Source organism: Mustela putorius, unplaced genomic scaffold, assembly GCF_011764305.1.
Source record: "Mustela putorius furo isolate JIRA1106 unplaced genomic scaffold, ASM1176430v1.1 tig00000551_pilon_pilon_pilon, whole genome shotgun sequence".
NCBI classification, from domain to species: domain Eukaryota; kingdom Metazoa; phylum Chordata; class Mammalia; order Carnivora; family Mustelidae; genus Mustela; species Mustela putorius.
The window spans coordinates 731,817-750,217 of NW_025421412.1; the positions used below are offsets into that span (position 1 = coordinate 731,817).

The window sequence follows — 18,401 nt, forward strand, 5'->3', positions numbered from 1 at the left end:
CGTGAGAGCAGACAGAAGCACGAGGTCCAGACAAAGAAAGAAAGACACGTTTTATTAGCATTGTTACAGCAACGCGCGACGTGCAGGGTCCTCCGTGCACAGCCGCCGGAGCGGCGAGCGGGTAGAGCGGAGCGCGATACCCAGTGTTTACACAAGTGCGGCACAGGCTCACCCTGGACCTCCAACAGAAGACTGAGAATCACTGTACAAAAAGGTAAATAAAAATAACACCCATTTATCTATTTTAAAAAAGTGCCGGCTCTCGAGTGGCAGAGCACGGAAAGGCCGGAGGCGCGGTGGCGCCCGTGCCCAAGGACTGAGCCACACGGCCTGGGGGCAGGTGGCCGGGCCTGTCCTGGCTTCTACAGCTTAATTGAAGCGTTCCAGATTTTCACCTTTTGGAGTACTTCTGTTTTAAGATCTTTCTCTACTAGTTTCTTAACCAGCCTAACACTAGCCAACCCTCCTCAGAGGCCCTGAGGTCGAGACCAGGGACCCTCCTTGGCAAGGCTGAAAATCTCAGTCAAGAACGAAGAAGCCAAACACCAGAATCTTAAAAAGCCAAATACAGCAGAGCCAGTGCCCTCTCAGAAAAGCACTCTGACCCTCCCCACCTTAAAGTTCTACTTTGGTAAATATTAACGCTGAACCATTAGCAAAATATTTAACCCAGTTAGCAAAATTAACACCGTCATTTCAGAGTTACTCTTGTGCATAGTAAATGTTGCAAGATGAACTTCACATTGGATAAAGCAGATTTGAAAATCAGTTTGCGAGAAAGTGTGTCTCCCTTAACACCCATCTAAGCTCAGGGGAACGAGCAGAGGCCCCGTGGCGGCGGCCGGTCGCGCCTCTCGCGGCCGCGCTAGATGGTCTGGTAGCCAGCGTGGCTCCTCTTCCTGCCGATGAGGTAGGCGATGAGGACGATGAGCACCAGCCCGGCCAGCGCGCCCCCCACGGCGATGGGTATCAGCATGCTGTTCTCGTCCAGCTGGCACTCCTCCACTGCGGAGACAGGGAGCGCACACGCTCGTGCCAGCTGTCCCTGCGCGACCTCACAGCCCCCACCCCCCCGCCCCACCCCTGCCCATAGCCTGGCCGGGAGGACGGAACAGCACAGGCTCATCGACCACCGCCCGGACACTGCAGGCCGTGCGCCAGCATTCCCAGATCCTGCTTTCACAGGGGAAGACACGTGCCAGCTCTTAACATGACCTCCATTCCCATGGCACTCTGTGCCCACATCTGCGACGCTGGGCCTCTCAAAAGCAAGGCAATGCGGGAAGGGGAGTCCGCTCTGCTGAGTGCCTCAGCTGCCCACCCAGCAGCACAGCCGGCAGGCCCGTGCGGAGTCTGCAACGCTGACCTCGGGGCTACTCACCCGACCCGAACTTGTCGCCTTGCACCTGGAAAGCCTGGACCCACACTTTGAAGATGTTGACGGAAAAGGCGTCCGTGACCTGCACATGCTCCTCAGCGTTACACTTGTACGAATTCCCGATGGAGGCCTGCAGGGCCCTCAGAGAGCTGTTGGAGGCCTTAAAGGTGGGCTCTGCAAAGGCAGGGCAGAGTGAGTGCTCTGGGGCGCCTGGACGGGCCGGCGTGGGGGGTGTGCTATGCGGGTCTCACCTCTGGCGTCAGGAAGAGTCATATTCAACTGGATTCCTTGCAGGAAATACCGGCTTGTACTCGCGTTCTTAAAGAGAAGACAAGAGCCCTGAACCACCCGCCAGACTCCCGCGCTAGCGTCCCACCTGAAGGGTCGTCTGGGGGTACACCGGAGCCTGCGTTCCTAGCTCCAGCATGAAGCTGTGGGGTACGCCGTCTGTTAAAGGCATCCCATGTCCCTTGAGAATGAAATCTTGATTGTTCCTTCGAGACCTTTTTACAGAATCAGACTCTGCTCAAATAGGGACTGCAAGAGTCCTAGTCTATAAAAGCAGGCTTTTCCCAATGCCGTCGAAATTATCAGCAGAGGGGCGCCTGGGTGGCTCAGTGGGTTAAGCCGCTGCCTTCGGCTCAGATCATGATCTCAGGGTCCTGGGATCGAGTCCCACGTCCGGCTCTCTGCTTAGCAGGAAGCCTGCTTCCCCCTCTCCCTGCCTGCCTCTCTGCCTACTTGTGATCTTTCTCTCTGTCAAATAAATAAATAAAATCCTTTAAAAAAAAAAAATTATCAGCAGAAACCCAACGGCCGCTTGGCTCATCTGCGGTGTGTGCAGTCAACGCCTGCCGAGGGCACGGCTCCTCCCCCGTGTGGTTCCGCTAACTTCACAGGACGCGTCCCTGACGGGCCTAAGGGAGGGAAGGGGCGGGACGCAGAGCCGCTGCCCTGCAGCCAAGTGCCAGGGGGCGACAGTGCGTGAGGGGGAGGCTGGGCCGAGCGCGGCGGGCTGCTCCCGCATCTGCCGTGTGGGGAACCAGCCAAGATGCTCCTCACGGAAACAGAGGACGGGGGTGCGGGCGAGGGTCCAAAACACCAGTAAAAAAAAAAAAAAAAGGCAGCAGAGAAAGCAGACTCCCCTTCCTCACAAAGGCAGAGTTGTGGATTTCCGCCCCAGCCAGCGCACAGGGCCCTGGGCCCCGCCGCCGCGTAGCAGCAGGCCAGAGGGGACGCAGAAAGAGCCACAGCGGGCGGCAGAGCGCGCGCGGCCCAACCCGGTTCTGACACCAAAGCCTCCAGGCTGCGGGGGAGCGGAAGCCTCACCATTCCAAACTGGAAGGCCAGGAGGGAGACGCTGTCGCTGCGCAGCTCCAGGGTCACCAGCTGGGGGCCGCAGCTCCCCCCGGCGGTGGTCTTATTGGGGTTGATGCCGAACACTCTTGTCACGGTCTAAGTGAGGAAAGCAGAGGAGTTACCCTGCGGGTTCCTGCCCCGGCTCCTCCTACTCTGGGAAGGACAAAAGGAATCTTAAAACAGGAACTTCAAGGCCACAATCATTTTAAACAAAAGCAGAAGGAAAACATCTGAAGTTCACTCTAGCGCAGATTTCTGGGTTCCAAAACCATTGCCCCGCTCCTCCTGTTGCGCTTTCACAAGGACGCCCACCCGGCCCTCCGCCCCATCTCGGACAGCCGCAGGCTTCACACCCATCACAAGCCCGCACAGTCTGAAGACGTGGTTACCAGCAGAGAGAATCATTATTTCAAAAGAAAAGCATAGAAAAAGATTGGAGCAGTGAAGTTTAAAGCGAAATTTAACATTCTCTTAGGGATCAGTAAACTTGTCCCAAAGAATACGCCAAACGACACATGTCTTCCGCTTTGGGGACCCCCTACCACTCCCTGATTCTGTCTCAGGGAGCAGCAGCCCTGCGTGCGGACAGATGGGTCCGGCCGTGGCTGAGAAGCCGACCACAGCTGGGACCTGTCAGCCTCACACGCGGGGTCCTGCTGCTCACGGACCAACCCTGCACACACCGAGAGGGCTCCGGGGGCTGAGCCTACCGTGTTGTCCTCCTGCCTGTAGGTGACGTTCAGCTGCAGGCCCATGCTGGCCAGCAGGCAGGTCCCGTTGGCGCCGCTCACGTTGTACTTGTGCACGGAGGGGCTCTCGGGCGTTGGGGAGGGCGAAGGGGTGGGAGGCGGCGGCGGCGGCGCCGTTGTTGGGAAAGGCCCGTCTTGCTCACAGCGCGTCTCTGGACAGACAAGAGGCAGAGAGACAAAGTCCCGGTTCTCAGAGCTACCGGGAGCGGCGGCCCCGCCGGTGCCCAGCGAGCCCCGTACGCAGAATGTGACTTCTCCATCTGCCCAGGGACGGCACGTGCCAACGCACGCTGCATGGACAGGACAGGTGGGCGCCGCCGTCCCACGGGGCCACCCTCACTCCTGCCACCGCACCATGGCTCTGACTGGTCGCTCCTTCAGCTCAGCCTCTGGGCAGCCCTGCCCTCACAGACCTAACCCTCTGCACGACGCAACTGCCATCGTACTGTGAAGTAAAGAAAACCTTAACTGTCACCTGCCGCCGGGAACCTCTCGGGCTCCGGAGGGACACAGACAGCCCCAGTAACGTGCACCAGGCAAAGCCAGGGGTGTCAGCACGGTGCCCGTGGGAGACGAACCCAGGAGGGCCTTAGAGGAATGAGCGTCTGGTGGGTCCCTGCGGGACGAGACCAGCGCTGAGACCAGGCACCAGAGTCAGCCAGCTGCGGGGGTGATCTGGAGCAAGAAGGGGCGAAGGCACCCACAGGCAGGGAGAAGGCCCTGTCAAGTGTGGGTGGAAACTCCCAGGAAGGAACCGCCATCCAGGAGTGAGGGAAGCCGGAGCAGGACAGGCCTTGGAAGAGGGCACACGGTGCCCCCCGAGGAGATCTCAGCAGTTTAATCTGGGATTTACAACAAAAATCTATATTCAAAGCCAGGGCAGACGGAACCAAAGCAAGATAAATGAACGTTCTCTCCAGGTGCACCCCGGACAGACTGCTCCTTCTCTGAACCCGACTGGACAGTCCTCGGCGCTTCCGGGAGACCGTCAGTCCTGAACTGAGCTGTTCTACCACCCTGTTTCTGTGGATGACGGAGGAGTTCGGAAGAGAACGTCCACGACTGCCGCCCAGTTCCCGCCCTGCCCCCACTGCTCCCAGGGCCACGGCGCCCACCGGGAAGATGCCCAAACTTCCAAGCACCGGATCGCTTCTTGCGTCAAGCTCAAAGGAGGCTCTCTGCCACTTCCTCCTCCACAGCCCATCTACCTGGGGGCAGTCGAGCTGGGGGGAGACGGGAAAGTTCACCCGTAGGAAGACTGTGACACAGAAGTGGTTCCCCACGCCTTCTGGAAAGTCCGCGCACGCGGCGCGTCTTCACACGACACAATCTCGTATAGTCGGACGCCTTTCCGGCCCGGAGGGGGAAGATGGAAAGAGCGCCACGGACCGGGTGTGACCTGGGCCCGTGGTGGCAGGACGAACGCCGCAGGAGACGGCCCCCTCGGGATGTGCCGGCCGCGCCGCCCGCCTCTCGCCAGAGCTAAGCCGTAGGCTCGGGTGACAGCTGCGCGGTTCAGTACCTCACAAAGGGTCACACATGACACAATTAACTGTGCAACAGCAAGAGTGAGAACAGGTGGCCTCCTGATCCTGCCCTCGACACGCACGGGGGAGAGCCACCTCCACGGCTCTGACCGGCGTTTTTACACACGACCACGGTGTTCACAGCACGGGGTGCAAAACGTCAGCCGGGGAGCACGGACGGCGCACCGTCCGGACCGCGGGAATCTGCACGGATACAGCGTGCTCCTCCCCCTGCTGCAAATGCCAAGTCCACGCTCCGGACAGCCCGTCCCGGAGCAGAACGATAGCCCTCCTCGCGGAGCGCGCCATCCACGACGAGGAAATCTAAGTAGGAGGCACGGCGTGTGCTAAGTGCTACCCGCGCGTGAAGCCGCCTCTGGGAAGACCCGGGGCCCCAGAAGCGCAGGCTGCGCGCCCTTCCACGAGCCCCGTGCAGTGATTTTCAAAGGCTCCCGGCCTGGAGGCCCCAGACGACCCACCAGCAGCCGACCTCCAGGGAAGCCCGCGTGCTCAGGCTCGCGTGGGGACGGACACGTGAGCAGCAGCCCCTCACCCTGAGCCACGCTGGGAGTCACTCCCAAGGGAGAAATGCTGCCCAACTGGGCGGGAGTGGGTGGGACGTGAACTTGGGTCAACCACACCGAAAAGTCCCTATTCTGAACGAGCGGTCCCAGAGGCGTCCACAGGTATCATGCACCACAATTCAAGACGCCAAGACGAATGAACACAAACCCTCTGCGGGTCTGGGGCGGGAAAGGCCGCTCCCACAGAGGGGAACGCGCCCCCTGCCCCCTCCAGGCAGAGCTCTCCACACTGACCAGAACGATCACCACCCACCACCCTCGCAGAGGAGAACAGATGCTGCTTCCTCGGCGCTCACCTGCCCCAGCGAAACTGACGGGACCGTTCGGCAGCCTGGGCCTGTGCGCGATACTTAAACCAGAATCGGTCAAGCACAGGCTTCTCCGATAAGACAGCACACACGAAGGGGCAGAGTGAACCAGGGTCTCTGGTCCAGGCCCCCACAACACCACACTGCAGACGAGCGAGGCCGCAGAAGCCTGACCCGACACCGCAGTTCATCAAATAAAAACTTTACATGGGTTTTTGTGACCGAAAATTTACTAATGTTTGGATGTTAACTTTACGGAACAATTCTCTCTTTTTTAAGATTTTATTTATTTGACAGAGACACAGTAAGAGAGGGAACACAAGCAGGGGGAGTGAGAGAGGGAGAAGCAGGCTGCTGGGGGAGCAGGGAGCCCGATGCGGGGCTCGATCCCAGGACTCCGGGACCACGACCTGAGCTGAAGGCAGACGCTTAACGAGTGAACCCCCCAGGCGCCCCTTTATGGAACAATTCTTAATGAAGAATCTATGAGTAGAACAAACTACAAAAAGACAAAATATACTTAACATATGTAAAAGGGAATCTTTTCCCTGAAGAAGCTTACAATTTGGGTAACAGACCAAAAAACCAAAAACAAAAAAACTGTGCCTAGGAACTAAAGAAACAGAACTGGCACAAAATGAGATAAATGATTCAATTTTAACAGAAACCAAATACTTCTAGAAGCCACATATGCTGTCGTGATACGAGTGAGAGTTGCATCAAATCTCCTGCTTGACACGGGTCCCTTGGATTGCACACCACGGTCACAAACCGCAGCACAGACTAAGAGTGGTGTGACAGGGGCTGGCTAGCCAGGAGGCTCTCCGAAGATCAGACCAAGCTCACAGAGAGCTGAGGACAGTGGGACACGCGAGCAGCAGAGCTTCAGTATGGCTCAGGTCAGGTCATCAACTACAGCTGACCCTAAATGATATGGGGGAGGGGCACGGCCCCCACAAACTCGAAAACCCACTTTAACTTCTGACTCCCCCAAAAACTTAATCATAAAAGCCTACTGCTGAGCAGAAGCCTTGCCAATAACACCACCAATGAACACACATTCTGTATGGTATAGACACTGCATACTGTTTTCTTCCCACAGAGGTAGAGGAAAACGAAAGTGTGCGAACATGTTTACAGAACCGGGCCGCACGTCCTGAAGCAGGACCGCGAGAAAGTGGGCCTGCACGGCTCACCTGTGCTGCTCAAGGCGTGCCGCGGTCATTTCTGGGAACGGTGCAGCCCCTCCCCATAGAGCAGACACCCATTCTGGAGCTCCTCCCCGGCTACTCTGAGAACTTCCCCAGTCACTAGGCCCCAGGCTACTGGAGGTCCACATCCCCCAAAATAAAAAAGATATCACGGCGTTGGGGGTACGTGGGGGGAATAGAGGTGGTCCCTGGAGCTCCGCCATATTTTTTGTTTGCTGGTTTCGTTTCTTAGCACGCCAGGTAAAGACTGATCGGGGGTGACTGTAGATAATGTGACCTGATAGGGACAGGAGCCCAAAAGCCCAATGGGGACTCCTTCCCATCCAACGAAGAGTAAGCAGGTGTGCCATGACCTCACCAAGCCCGCCAGCCTGTCACAGGGGCACGCCAACTTGTACGGGACACTGTGCATCTCGGGGATGCCTCTTAGCCCCTCTTCCCAGCGGAATCACTAGGACAGCGCTCCAGCGTCTTTCAGAGGAAGCGCGTCTCCTTTCCCAAGCAAACTGATCAGCAGAGGCAGCTTTAACATAAAATGGAAGCAAGCTCTGATGAACCACGGGACACAAGGGGGGTGGGGAGTGAGGCTGAACTCTGTGAGCGGGTTTCTGATCAACAGCTCACAGGACACAGCAGGTAGCTTCCCCCCAGGCAGCCCTCTGCAGGACAGGACGGAAGGCCTCCAAAGACGAGGCCGGCGGCAGGGATGCAGGCACAGGAGGAGCCACCTCCTTCTGGCAGCTTCTCCATCTGGAATCACGCGCATACGTCCCCTGCCGGGAGCGACATGCAGGACAGCGACGGGGAGGGACTGTGTGCGTGTGCGGACAAGGCTCTGGGAAGCCTGCACTCGCTGTTTAATGGGGAGCCTCACACTGCTCTGAAAAATAAAATCTATTCAAAAAACAAAATAACCTTACAAGAAATTAGCCTCTCAACATTCTCGCGTGTGACTTTAGCCCAGAAACCAAGCCCTGCCCCAGGAGCGGGGCAGCCCACATGGGAGGCCAGGTCATCTCGGCCTGTGGCCAGAAGCTTTCCAAGCAGAAGAAAACCAGCTGTGGAGATGAGGAGCTCCCCCCCGCGACCACCACCAGCGGCCCAGGCAGCAGTGAGCTCACTGCACGGAGCCAGCAAACCCGGACGCTCTCATTTCCCAAGGCCTCGGCAGTTTCCACGCTTCCGTTCTGCTCCAGGCAGAAGGGAGAAGACTGCTGGGGACGAAACGCAGCCACCACCCGGAGACCGGAGGCATTCTGCGTGACTCAAAGCCCTGCACGGTCACTCCTCCGCTTGAGCAGGTGCTGGCTGGCGTGCACACTTGAGCCTGCTGGTTGACACGCACACACACGGCGACCCCGACATGGGCGTGGAGAGAGTGCCTGCCTAGCCCGTCTCCTCCGCTGCAGGGCACACAGACCTCCCGCCCCTCCCCGCACACTGCTGCACGTGTTCTTCCCAGTCACCGACAGCAAACGTTCTAGATTCTGGGGCTGTCTGGTGGCTGTGCCGTCCCAGCTCCGCCATGGGAGCGTGAAAGCATCCGTAGAAACGGGTGTGTGAACGAACAGGGCAGTGCTGCAAGAAACTTGTTACAGGCACCGAAACTTGACTTTCGCGCCATTTTCATGTGCTGTGAAACATTCTTTTGGTTTTTCTTCACTTTGAACTGATAAACACAACATCCAGTTTTAGCTTACTGGCCTTAGAGAAACCGGAGGTGAGCTGGATGGCCTCTGCAGGCCAGAGCAGACAGGCCTCTCAGGAGGGCCGCACCCAACTGCACAGACCGCTAACCAGTCTGTCACGCCCCTCGGCAGCAGTGACTTGGTGCACGTCAGTCATAGGCCGGCAAGCACCTCCGAGGAGCCAGTCTCACCACAGGGGCGCCGCAACCCAAGGCTCGCGAGAGCTCGGCTATGCACCAGGAGGAAGGAGGCTTCCTCAAGGCCATCAGCCCCTCACCCTTCCAGACGACGACCGCAACTTGGAAGCTGACTGGAGGACTGAGGAGAGAGCCTTCTGCGGTCACAGCCGGATGACAACACGCTTTACGACGAGCTCAGAGCTGGGCGCTGAGATAAGCACTCGGCCTAAATTTCCATCTCAACCTGACGGACCTGCTAACATGGGCTGTTCTTACTTCACAAGGGAGGGAAACAACGAGGCTGAGCACCTTACCCAAGACCACAGAGCTGGGGGGCCTGGGGCCCTGTCTTGTTGGAACCCAGAGCCCACCAGTGGAGCTGGGCTGGCGGGTGCTTCCCTGGTGGGTCATCTGCCCAACCCCCTCCCCAAAAGGCACTCGAGATCCTTCCACCATCTGCCCCTCGGCCCGCCAAGCTGGACAGAAGTTAAGCCTAGGTCTTGGTCGAAACACACTTGGCTTGAACGGGAAGAGATCTTGTGACCCTGACAGGATGCAATTGCTTTGCCCTTTTAAATCAGTATCTGTCCAACCTCACCTAAAAAGTTACCTTCTCCAGAGAAAAACACGTTCAGCAATTCTAGCGCAAGCCCCCAGCTCAGTCCTGGCTGCACGAGCTCTCACACACGCGTCCTCCTCAGGCCTGGGCTCAAAGCCATGTGAGCAGCCACCGGAGCTGGGACTGGGCACCCCGGTCAATGGCAGCACCCTACCTTCCTTGCTGAAGCTGCTGTTGGCAAGATACGCTTGGATGGTGGCATCGCGGAGTGTGACGGTGACGTTGTGCATGTGGACCTGATCGGCGCTCACGCATCTGTACTTGGTATTCATGTCCGCCCTGATGTCAGTGGCAGATCCCACAGTCTGGGTACCTGTATTTAAAAAAAAAAAAAAAATCAATTTTTAACTACTTAAAGTACTAACATTTTTAAAAATTTTGAAATATTAGATACTCTCCAATCCAATTTTCTTAACTTTATAACTGGTCGGTTTGGGTTCTTACCCTTGGAGCTTGCATTGGGGAAAATCTGTGTGTCAGATAAGTTATAAATAAAAGTCATCAGCCCAACACTGTAACGTGTTGCATTTCTTGTGAAATTGAGGGCCAGTGCATGTCCTCTTCCAAAAGCGATCCTGAGACTGGGGTCCGACGCATGCTCTCCGCCGCAGGAGCTGCTATTGGATACGGCTGCATCGGACGGCAGGTCGAAGGTCACGTTCTAGAGCAAAGGATGACAGACCCAGTCAGAACCCAGGTCACAAAACGGATTCAGACACACCAAAGACCGGCCTTCAGGAGGCTGGACCTCGGCCCCTTCTCAGACGCCACCGTTAGCACATTCGTTTTTAACATAAATAAAAACATAAAGAAAATCAGTATTACGTGTCGGTACGTGAAAAGCAATGTTTAAGACAAAGCTGACAATTAATCAAACGTTCTTTGCTAACATAACAACTTCACAGCAGAATTAAAACTAAAGTCATGTTGTTACACTGAAATATTTCTTATCAGGCTTCAAGTAAGCTGTGTTACTTTTATTTGACAAAACCACTACTACTTGTTTGCTAAAAAATGTCGAAGAAGTCAGTCTTCACGGGACAGATGACCACTACATGTGTAGTGGGCACAGACAGCATAATGGATAAACTTGTCAAATCACGAAGTTACACACCTGAAACTGACACAACTGTGCGTCAACTGTACTTTACACACAGACAAGGGGGTGTTTGCTGCAGAACTGTTGAACTGCCCGCTGCAGGCAACACGAACCACTACAAAACCACCCAGAGACCCCCCAAAGGAACTGCACCGACTAACCAAAGTGCAGCAATGCTGTCCACTAAAGCTGCTCCAAGAAATGACAGCTCCATGAGGTGACGGAGCTACGGTGATAGGAGGGCACACTGCAGCACAAGGGAGATCCCATTTGTGGAACATAATCTAGATCACAATTACATTTAAAAAATCCAAACACAAAATAGTGGTAACAACCACAAGAGGTGTTTGGACCCGTCTCTGTAACTTGAAAGGCTTCTGCGGTACAGAAGCTGCCCAGACACCGTCTCTCTCGGGTGCAAGCACGCTCATGTGGAGGACCGCACTCACGAGCTGATGAGGCCTGACCGTGTGGCACAAAGCCCCGAGTGTTCCAAAGGAGTTCTGTCCCTCCCACCAACGCGGGGCCCCCTCCACCATCCCGCGGTGGCAGTAAGATGATCTGATGCTGTCAACATTGGGGCTGGGCAGGAAAAAACTGTGGTTTCAACAAAGAACTGAAAATATTTGGTTGAGAGATACATTTAAGAGTCAATGTTACACAGACAAGTGAAATGTCCACCAGAGTAATTAACAAAGAAAGATCTACAAATGCAGCCTGTGAGAAATGGACAAATGCAAAAGGCCTTTTTTTAATCCTGCAGGAGTACAAGGCGCTTTAAGAGGACAACTGAGGAGCATCTCAGAGTAGGACCGGGCTCGCAGGCGGCTCGGCAAACAGCAGACACAGCTGCGCCCGGAGCCCGAGAGTGTGTGAGACGTCCGGGGTCCCAGGGGGACTCCAGCACACCAGGCTGGTCAGCACTGTGACCAGACAGAGGAATCGTGCACAAGTCTGGGACAACTCTCCTACCGGACAGTGAGAGCAGAGGACAGGACGGCTTACTAGTCACGACTGCAGCTTCAGGGTACACAGAGCACGGGCGACGGCCCAGTGGGGTACATGCACACGCCAACCGTGTTACGGTGAGGTCCTTCTCCAAATGCTTATTTAAAATAATAATAAAGACACCTTCACACACACCGCACACACTGCACGAAGGCCCTGGCGTTTCCTACCTTAGGCCCGCTTCCGGTGTCATAGCTGGCCGTGAAGGCAGCGGAGAAGTTGGCCATGATGCAGGCTGTCCCGCTGGCATCCTTCACCACAAACATCGCCGCTGCGCCATGTACGAGGCCTGCTAATTCCAGGGAAGACAGAAATAGCCAAAGAGAGTTGTGAAAATACAAGTGGGTGCTTCTGTTGCCTCTAGCTGTGGCAACAATGGGCTTTACTAAGAGACACCACTGGGCTGCTTAAAAGAAAGAGATACACGGGTTACCAGGCTGGTTTCAGCTGGGTCTTCTGTCCTGTCTCTCCTAGATATGAGTTTGGAAATGGTAACTCTGAGTCCATCGATGAGCTTGCCAACCTGGCTGACAGCTCTTTAATGCTTGGTGTCAGGACACTGATGGGGAGAGAGGTCACCTGGAAATTCCCAAGTCACCCCTGGGCACACGCCGCTGCAGGCTCAGTCCTCAGAGGGCCTCCGGAAGACGCGCTTGTGTCCCGGAGGCAGGACTCAGCCTAAATACTGACCTGCAGAAGCCTGTGGGAGAACTGGTGCTATCCGGTGCCACCGTCCTAAACTATTTAAAGTCAGATCGTGTTACCTCTCATGGGCCGCAGGCGTGGCAGGAAAAGCCATGGGCTCACAGATCCGAGCTCTGGGCCCAAGTTCAGAAAGCTTCTCAAGAAGTCATTCAACAAAACCTGGACGTGGCCATGTGATGTTAGGACACTGGTCACCATGTCTAGGGAGGGCTGCTATACCCCCAGAAGGAGGGGACAGAATGAAATTCTCACAGATCCCTCCAGCTCGGCAGTGATGATGGCTATTTCCTCCTTAAATTCTCAGGGTCCGTGCCACGTCTGACTTCATGACACCCACCACCCCAAGCAGGCGATCGGTGGGCGTCCGCCGGCCCAGGCACGGAGCAGCAGCTGACTCCTCCAAGCCGCGTGTGTCCGTGCGCTCAGCTTCCATGGCCAGCAGAAACAGGTGTTTCCGTTCGTCCTAAAGCCGAACCGCTGGCAGCCAGCAGCGCGCATTGCAGGGTTCAGCAGTGACGTGCCCTCCCTCCTTGTTGCTGCCGGTCCCTGCACACCCTCTGGCTATCCGCTGGCCACTCCGAGTGTCGATGTGGCTCAGGCACACTCTGAAGGCACACTCTCCGCGGACACTCGTAACTCTGCATTCTAAAATCCCTGTCCCTAGCAAAGTGGATGACTCCAACAAACACAATTTCTTTTACCCTTCCAACTTTCACAAAATAAAATCTTTAAAGTCAACTATTATTCAGGCACAAAGCGAGATGTAGCCAGAAACCCCACATACCTTCCTGTAAGTTTGCGGTACGAAAAATACGAACTCTGTGTTCACAAGAAGCTGGTGCACGAGAACGAAGCCAACTAGGGCAAGTAAGAAACCTGCGCAGTTTGTTTTGCTTTGCAGAATTTTAACCTACATCCCAGAATATTCAGCTAAGACTAAACTGAGGGCAACTCTGATAAATGAATTTCCACTGTAAAACCTAGAGAAAATGCCACAGCTCGTTTCTGACTCAGTAAAGGCTCTCAAAAACCAAACAAATCCTCCTCATGCCTTCAGACGACAGGTTAAGCGTCCCGGGGACGCAGAGAGACACCGGCGAGCAGAGCGTGTTAAAGCCCGTGCGCTGAGGCCAGGAAGACACCAGACACTGACCCAGATCAGGTGTACATGGGCTACTTCGTGCACCGGTCAAAGGCTCTCCTGGGCCTGAGGCCCTCACAGGTCTGCGGGGCTGGCTAACTACAGCAGAGTCACGCGTGGTTGCGTGTACGCCACGGACATGGCAGGGCGCTGCCTCGCATGGGATCATGCACGGACCACTTTTTACCACGCTGCACTTCCACAAATGAGTTCCCGAAATCATCAAAACACTTTCTACTGACTCAAAGCACTTCATCAGAATATACTTAACGTTAAATAACTTTTTAAACACAGAATCTTTTCACTTAGTAAATACTCTGAGGATATAAGCCTTCAAAGTAAAAGAAGTGCTACCAAAACAAATTTAAACTTTTACCAGCACTAGATACCTACAATTATTCTGGAGGGATCCAGAAATTTTCAGTTGTTCGAACAAGAAACTTAGCCCCAGAAGCCAGATTTCAGTCAAGAAAAAGAGCTCTACAAGAGCATCAGAACATAAAACCCTAAATGTCTGTATGCTAATGGTCAAAAGTTTCTTTCTTTAAGATTTTTAATAAATGTATTCATTTGGAAGAGATGAGACAGAACGCGAGAGAGCACAAGCAAGGAGGGGCAGGAGGAGAGCAGAGGCAGGCTCCCGGCTGAGAGGGAGCCCAGGACGCGCGGCTCGATCCCAGGGTTCTGGGATCACAACCTCAGCTAAAGGCAGACACTTGACCAACTGAGCCACCCCGGAGACCTTTAATGGTCTGAGGTGTTTAAAAAAAAAAAAAATCTGTAACAGTGATAGCTGCTTAAGAAGGAAAAAAATCTTCAATGAATGAAAATGTTGCAGTGATGAGGAGCGGGTGTCCCTCTTCAAAGCCAGCCCCCGGCCCGCTGGCAATGGCTAATCGCAGCAGTCCTCCCCGCGGGCATGGACTTGGTCATGTCTCCAGGGGTCGTGCGAAGGAGCACGTCTGGCTTGTTCCTTCCGCACACTTCCACTGGTAGTGCCCCCACTCTCTCAAACAAGCACAGCCGTCAGCTGTCAGCAGCAGGACTACGAGAGACCACTCCATCACTTACTAGTCGTGTGACCTTGGGCCGGTAGCAACTGCTGCCTTCCATTTGTGCGCCTATGAGCTGGAACAGGCGTGCTGAGCCGCTGGGGCTATCAGAGTAGATGAGCCCGTGTGTGCAGAGCATCAGCACCGGTTTCACGCGCACCGACATTTATTTCGATAGAACTATTTAGACTTCAACCACCGAGTTCATCGCGGACTCCTCAGTATGTGACACAAAACGCAGAGTGTTTGATTTAACAGCACTTGCTACGTGCCGGGCCCTGCTCTAAGCACTCCGCAGTTAATTATCAGGGCAACAGGGGAACACGGTCAGGATTCCCTTGCACAGCTGCGGACACTGAGACAGGGTCCTTGACTTGCTCAAGGTCACACAGCTAGCTAGTTAGTGATGCTGAGTAATCTGGAACTGGTGCCACATCCCAACCGCACTTTCTCTCCAACTCTTGCCAAGCCAGCAATAGGTTTCCAATTGTGAAACACTCATTTCTGAAATGAAGACACTGCCCTCCGAACAAACACATCAATGAACTTCTACATTAAAGTTCTTGTAAGAGGGGTTAAGCATCTGACTTTGGCTCAGGTCATGGTTCTGGGGTCCTGGGACTGAGTCCTGCGTTGGGCTCCCTGCAGGGCGGGGATTCTGTTATCTCCCTCTCCCCCCACCGTCCCCCTGCTCATGCGTGCTCTCTCTCAAATAGTAAATAAAATCTCAAAAATATTTTTTTAAAGAAATACTTCTAGTCTGCCTTGGTTTGATGCTTTTAAACCCAGTATTTTTTTCTTAATCAGTAATACATAATCACCTGTGAAGATTTAAAGAAAGAAGAAAAAAAGACCACGGTTCCATCCCTCACAGGGAATCCCAATCCACAGAGGCAGGGCCCGGGTGCAGACACTCTCGAAGAGCTGACTTTCGCGCGTCTGGTGAGGGACTGCCGCTGTAACCCGGGGCGTCTGTGCGCTCGCAGGGAGGACTTGCTATGTGGGAGGCACAAGATGGGCTGTGAGATGAGGGAGACGTGTAAGTGATCACAGCACAACGGAAATGTCCTTCACGTCCTCTGGACGCAGACAGTCGGGAGTGTCCAATAACAGGAATTCGAGGCCATGGACCCTGAGCACTTCAACTTCAAATACAGCTAAGAATCTGGTCACCAACCTAAGCAACTGACCAAGTCCCACAATCACGAATACTACTAATCAGAATAAAACGTTTCAAGCTTCCTAAGTGACGGTTCTTTACCGGGAAAGGGGAAGGAAGTCGTCTAGTTAACACCAGCGGTTTAAAGAGTCACATTATGCAACGCCACCTAATCCCAAGTACTGGACACTTTCAGTTCACCCCTGGTTTTGCTTTCTACCAAATACTGAAACACAAATGAAGCTTTAAGAATCACTTAATTGTGAATGTACGAAGAATGTGTAGTTTTGAAGTTTGAAGTATCTTTTTAGAAAAAATGCTTTCTGGTGAAATTCTGCATCAAAACCAACACTTAAAAAAGACCACAACCCTTGGTACGCCTGGGCGGCTCCGTTGGTTAAGCGCCGGCCTCCAGCTGGGGTCAGGATCCCGGGATCCCGGGAACAAGCCCCACAGCGGGCTCCCTGCTCAGCCCCGGGCCTGCCCCTCCCTAGCTCCCCGCTGGTGCAGTCTCTGCCAAATCAATAAATAAAATCTTCGAGGAAAAAAAAGGATCTAAATCCCAAGGAATGTACCTTTTCCAAAAGTTGGATTTCAACGGAATCTAGAGCCCGGAGGAAGCCAGTGCGCCCCGGCCAGCTCAGGACACCCACAGCTCTGCCGGCCGGCAGCACGCAGGGACCAAGGCCGCTCCTCTGCCGTTTCAAGGCGAGTTTGCAAACACCGAACTCCGACCCTCCCCAGGTCGCGAGCCCTTCGAGAAGGCGCGGCGCTGCCGGTCCGAGTTCCAGCCGCTGCGCCGGGAGGACGCACGCCTGCCGGGCAGGGGCAGGGGCAGAGCCCGGGTCCGCCGCCCGAGGGAGGCCGCCCCCCGGTTCCTCGCGCGGCTCCGCCACTCGCGGCGCGCGACGGGCCGAACAGACGCGGGAGCCGGAATCCGCCGCCGCCGTCCCCGCTCCCAGGGGCGGAGCGCGAACCCGCGGGCGGGCGCCCGACGTCCGCTCCGTCCCCGCGCCCCTGCGGAGGGTCTTCCAGACGCGGCCGCGGGGAGAACCGCCCGCCCTGGCGGGCAGCGAAGGGGCCCCCGGGAGCCTCATCAAGGGCCCCTCGACAGACTTAAAACCACGGCGCGCAGTGACCCCCGACAGACAGCGCGCGGCCCCGGCTCCCGCGGAGACGCCCCGCTCGGGGACGCCCGGGCACCCCCCGCACGGCCGCGCTCTCTGCGCCCCGCGCTCGACGCGGCCATTGTGAGGCCGGACGCCGCCCCGCGCCCGCCGCCCCGCGCCCGCCCCGCAGACGCCCCGCAGGCGCCCCGGCCCGACCGAGAGGAAACCCAGAGCGCCAGGACGGCTTCTAGGAGGCCGGGGTCGCCCGCCGCGGCCCTTCCCGGGGAGACCCGCGTCTGCGGCAGGACAGGGGCCCAGGCGGGTCCCGCCGCCCCGCGCCCCCGGCCCCGGCCGCCCCCGCCGCTGTCCGAGCCCCGCCAGCCGCGGGTTTCCCGACCCGACGCGCCGACGCTGGGCGGCAGCGGCCCCCGCGGACCTCTGGCCCCACGTCCTCCAGCAGCGGCCGGACGGCTCCGCGCCAGACCCCGGCCGGCGCTCGCGTGGTCGGCCTCCCCCGGCCGCCCGCCTCCCCCGCCCCGCGGCCCGGCCCGGCCCTCACCGAGCAGCAGCAGGAGCAGAGACCGCCGCCGAGCGCCGCCGAGGGCCGCCATGGGCGCGAGGGCCGCCGAGGCCGGAGCGGGAGCCGAGCGGGCCGGGGGCGGTTGGACCGCGGGCGGGCGGGCCGGGGCGGGCGGGCCGGGGCGGCGTGAGGGCGAGCGTCCCGCGGTCCGAGGCCGCTGTGGCGCCCGCGGCGAGCGAGAGACCCTTCGGCCGGCGGCGCCCGTCACGTGAGTCTGCGCCGCGCCCGCGATGTCACGTGACCCCACGGATCTCGCGAGAGCGCGAGGATACGACGTCTCCGCCCCGGCCAGCGCCCGCCTCGTACGTGACCCAAAGGCACGTGATCCAAAGGCACGTGACCGCGGCTCCACGTGACCCCAGCTACGGGCCGGGGAGGGGCCTGCCGGCTTGAAGCGGAAAGAGGGCGGGGGCGGCGCAGGGGCGTCGGGGTTCCGCGGCCGGAGGAGACGCGTGGCCCGAGGGGCGGTTCCCTGCCGAGGCCCGCGCCGACCTGGGCCGCCCGAGAGCCTCGACAGGGACCGTTTGCTCCCTCGGGGCCCGGCACTGTACCGGGGGCTCCTGCGGCCGCGGCGTCGAGCAAGGCGGGACTCGAACGCGCGGACTGGACGCTGCGATCCCCGTCGGCCCCGCGGAGGACCGAGCTGCAGGCGGACCGCGGCGGAAGGGGACTCGGAGGTGGCCGCCGGCCGTGATCCTGCTGGAGGACGGGCGGGGCGTCGCTGCTGCGGGGCCGGAGCCTGGTGCCGCCCGGGAGACGAGCTGGCGGCCTCCCCGCTGCCGGAGCCTCCGGGGGCCTCCCCGGCGCTCGCCCGGGCCGAGCCCTTGGTCTCCCCAGAGGCTCCCCGGTCTGCGCTCACCGCGGCCTGGAGCTCCGGCCGCCGCCCCGCTTCGCTCGCGCAGCTCCGCAGACCCGGGGCTCCCGGCCCCTCCTGCTCGGCCCGTCCT

The 18,401-nt window shown here is 57.3% G+C and overlaps 1 protein-coding gene across 2 annotated transcripts; it reads right to left on the bottom strand.

Annotated features, from left to right (window-relative positions):
• Positions 1-25: 25 nt before the first annotated feature.
• On the bottom strand, positions 26-17,644 carry LAMP1 (lysosomal associated membrane protein 1). 2 transcript variants are annotated; one of them, XM_045081261.1, is made up of 9 exons: positions 17,434-17,644; positions 11,879-11,997; positions 10,046-10,262; positions 9,756-9,914; positions 3,448-3,638; positions 2,708-2,833; positions 1,630-1,696; positions 1,382-1,552; positions 26-1,005 (listed from the first exon to the last, which is right to left on the bottom strand). In XM_045081261.1, the coding sequence occupies exons 1-9, from the start codon at positions 17,483-17,485 to the stop codon at positions 866-868; spliced, it is 1,242 nt and encodes a 413-aa protein (XP_044937196.1). In that variant the 5' UTR covers positions 17,486-17,644; the 3' UTR covers positions 26-865. The 2 variants fall into 2 exon arrangements, with proteins under 2 accessions (XP_044937196.1, XP_044937195.1); XM_045081260.1 differs by having other exon boundaries at positions 11,879-12,000; positions 17,434-17,630.
• Between the last annotated feature and the right edge of the window lie 757 nt (positions 17,645-18,401).

Excerpts from the sequence above, each read along its gene's own strand:
- LAMP1 (XM_045081260.1), bottom strand. The coding sequence starts at position 17,485 with ATGGCGGCCCTCGGCGGCGCTCGGCGGCGGTCTCTGCTCCTGCTGCTG. Across the intron at positions 9,915-10,045 it reads CCCCAATGCAAGCTCCAAGG|GTACCCAGACTGTGGGATCT; the intron begins GTAAGAACCCAA and ends TTTTAAATACAG. Across the intron at positions 1,697-2,707 it reads TGGCCTTCCAGTTTGGAATG|AACGCGAGTACAAGCCGGTA; the intron begins GTGAGGCTTCCG and ends CTTCTCTTTAAG.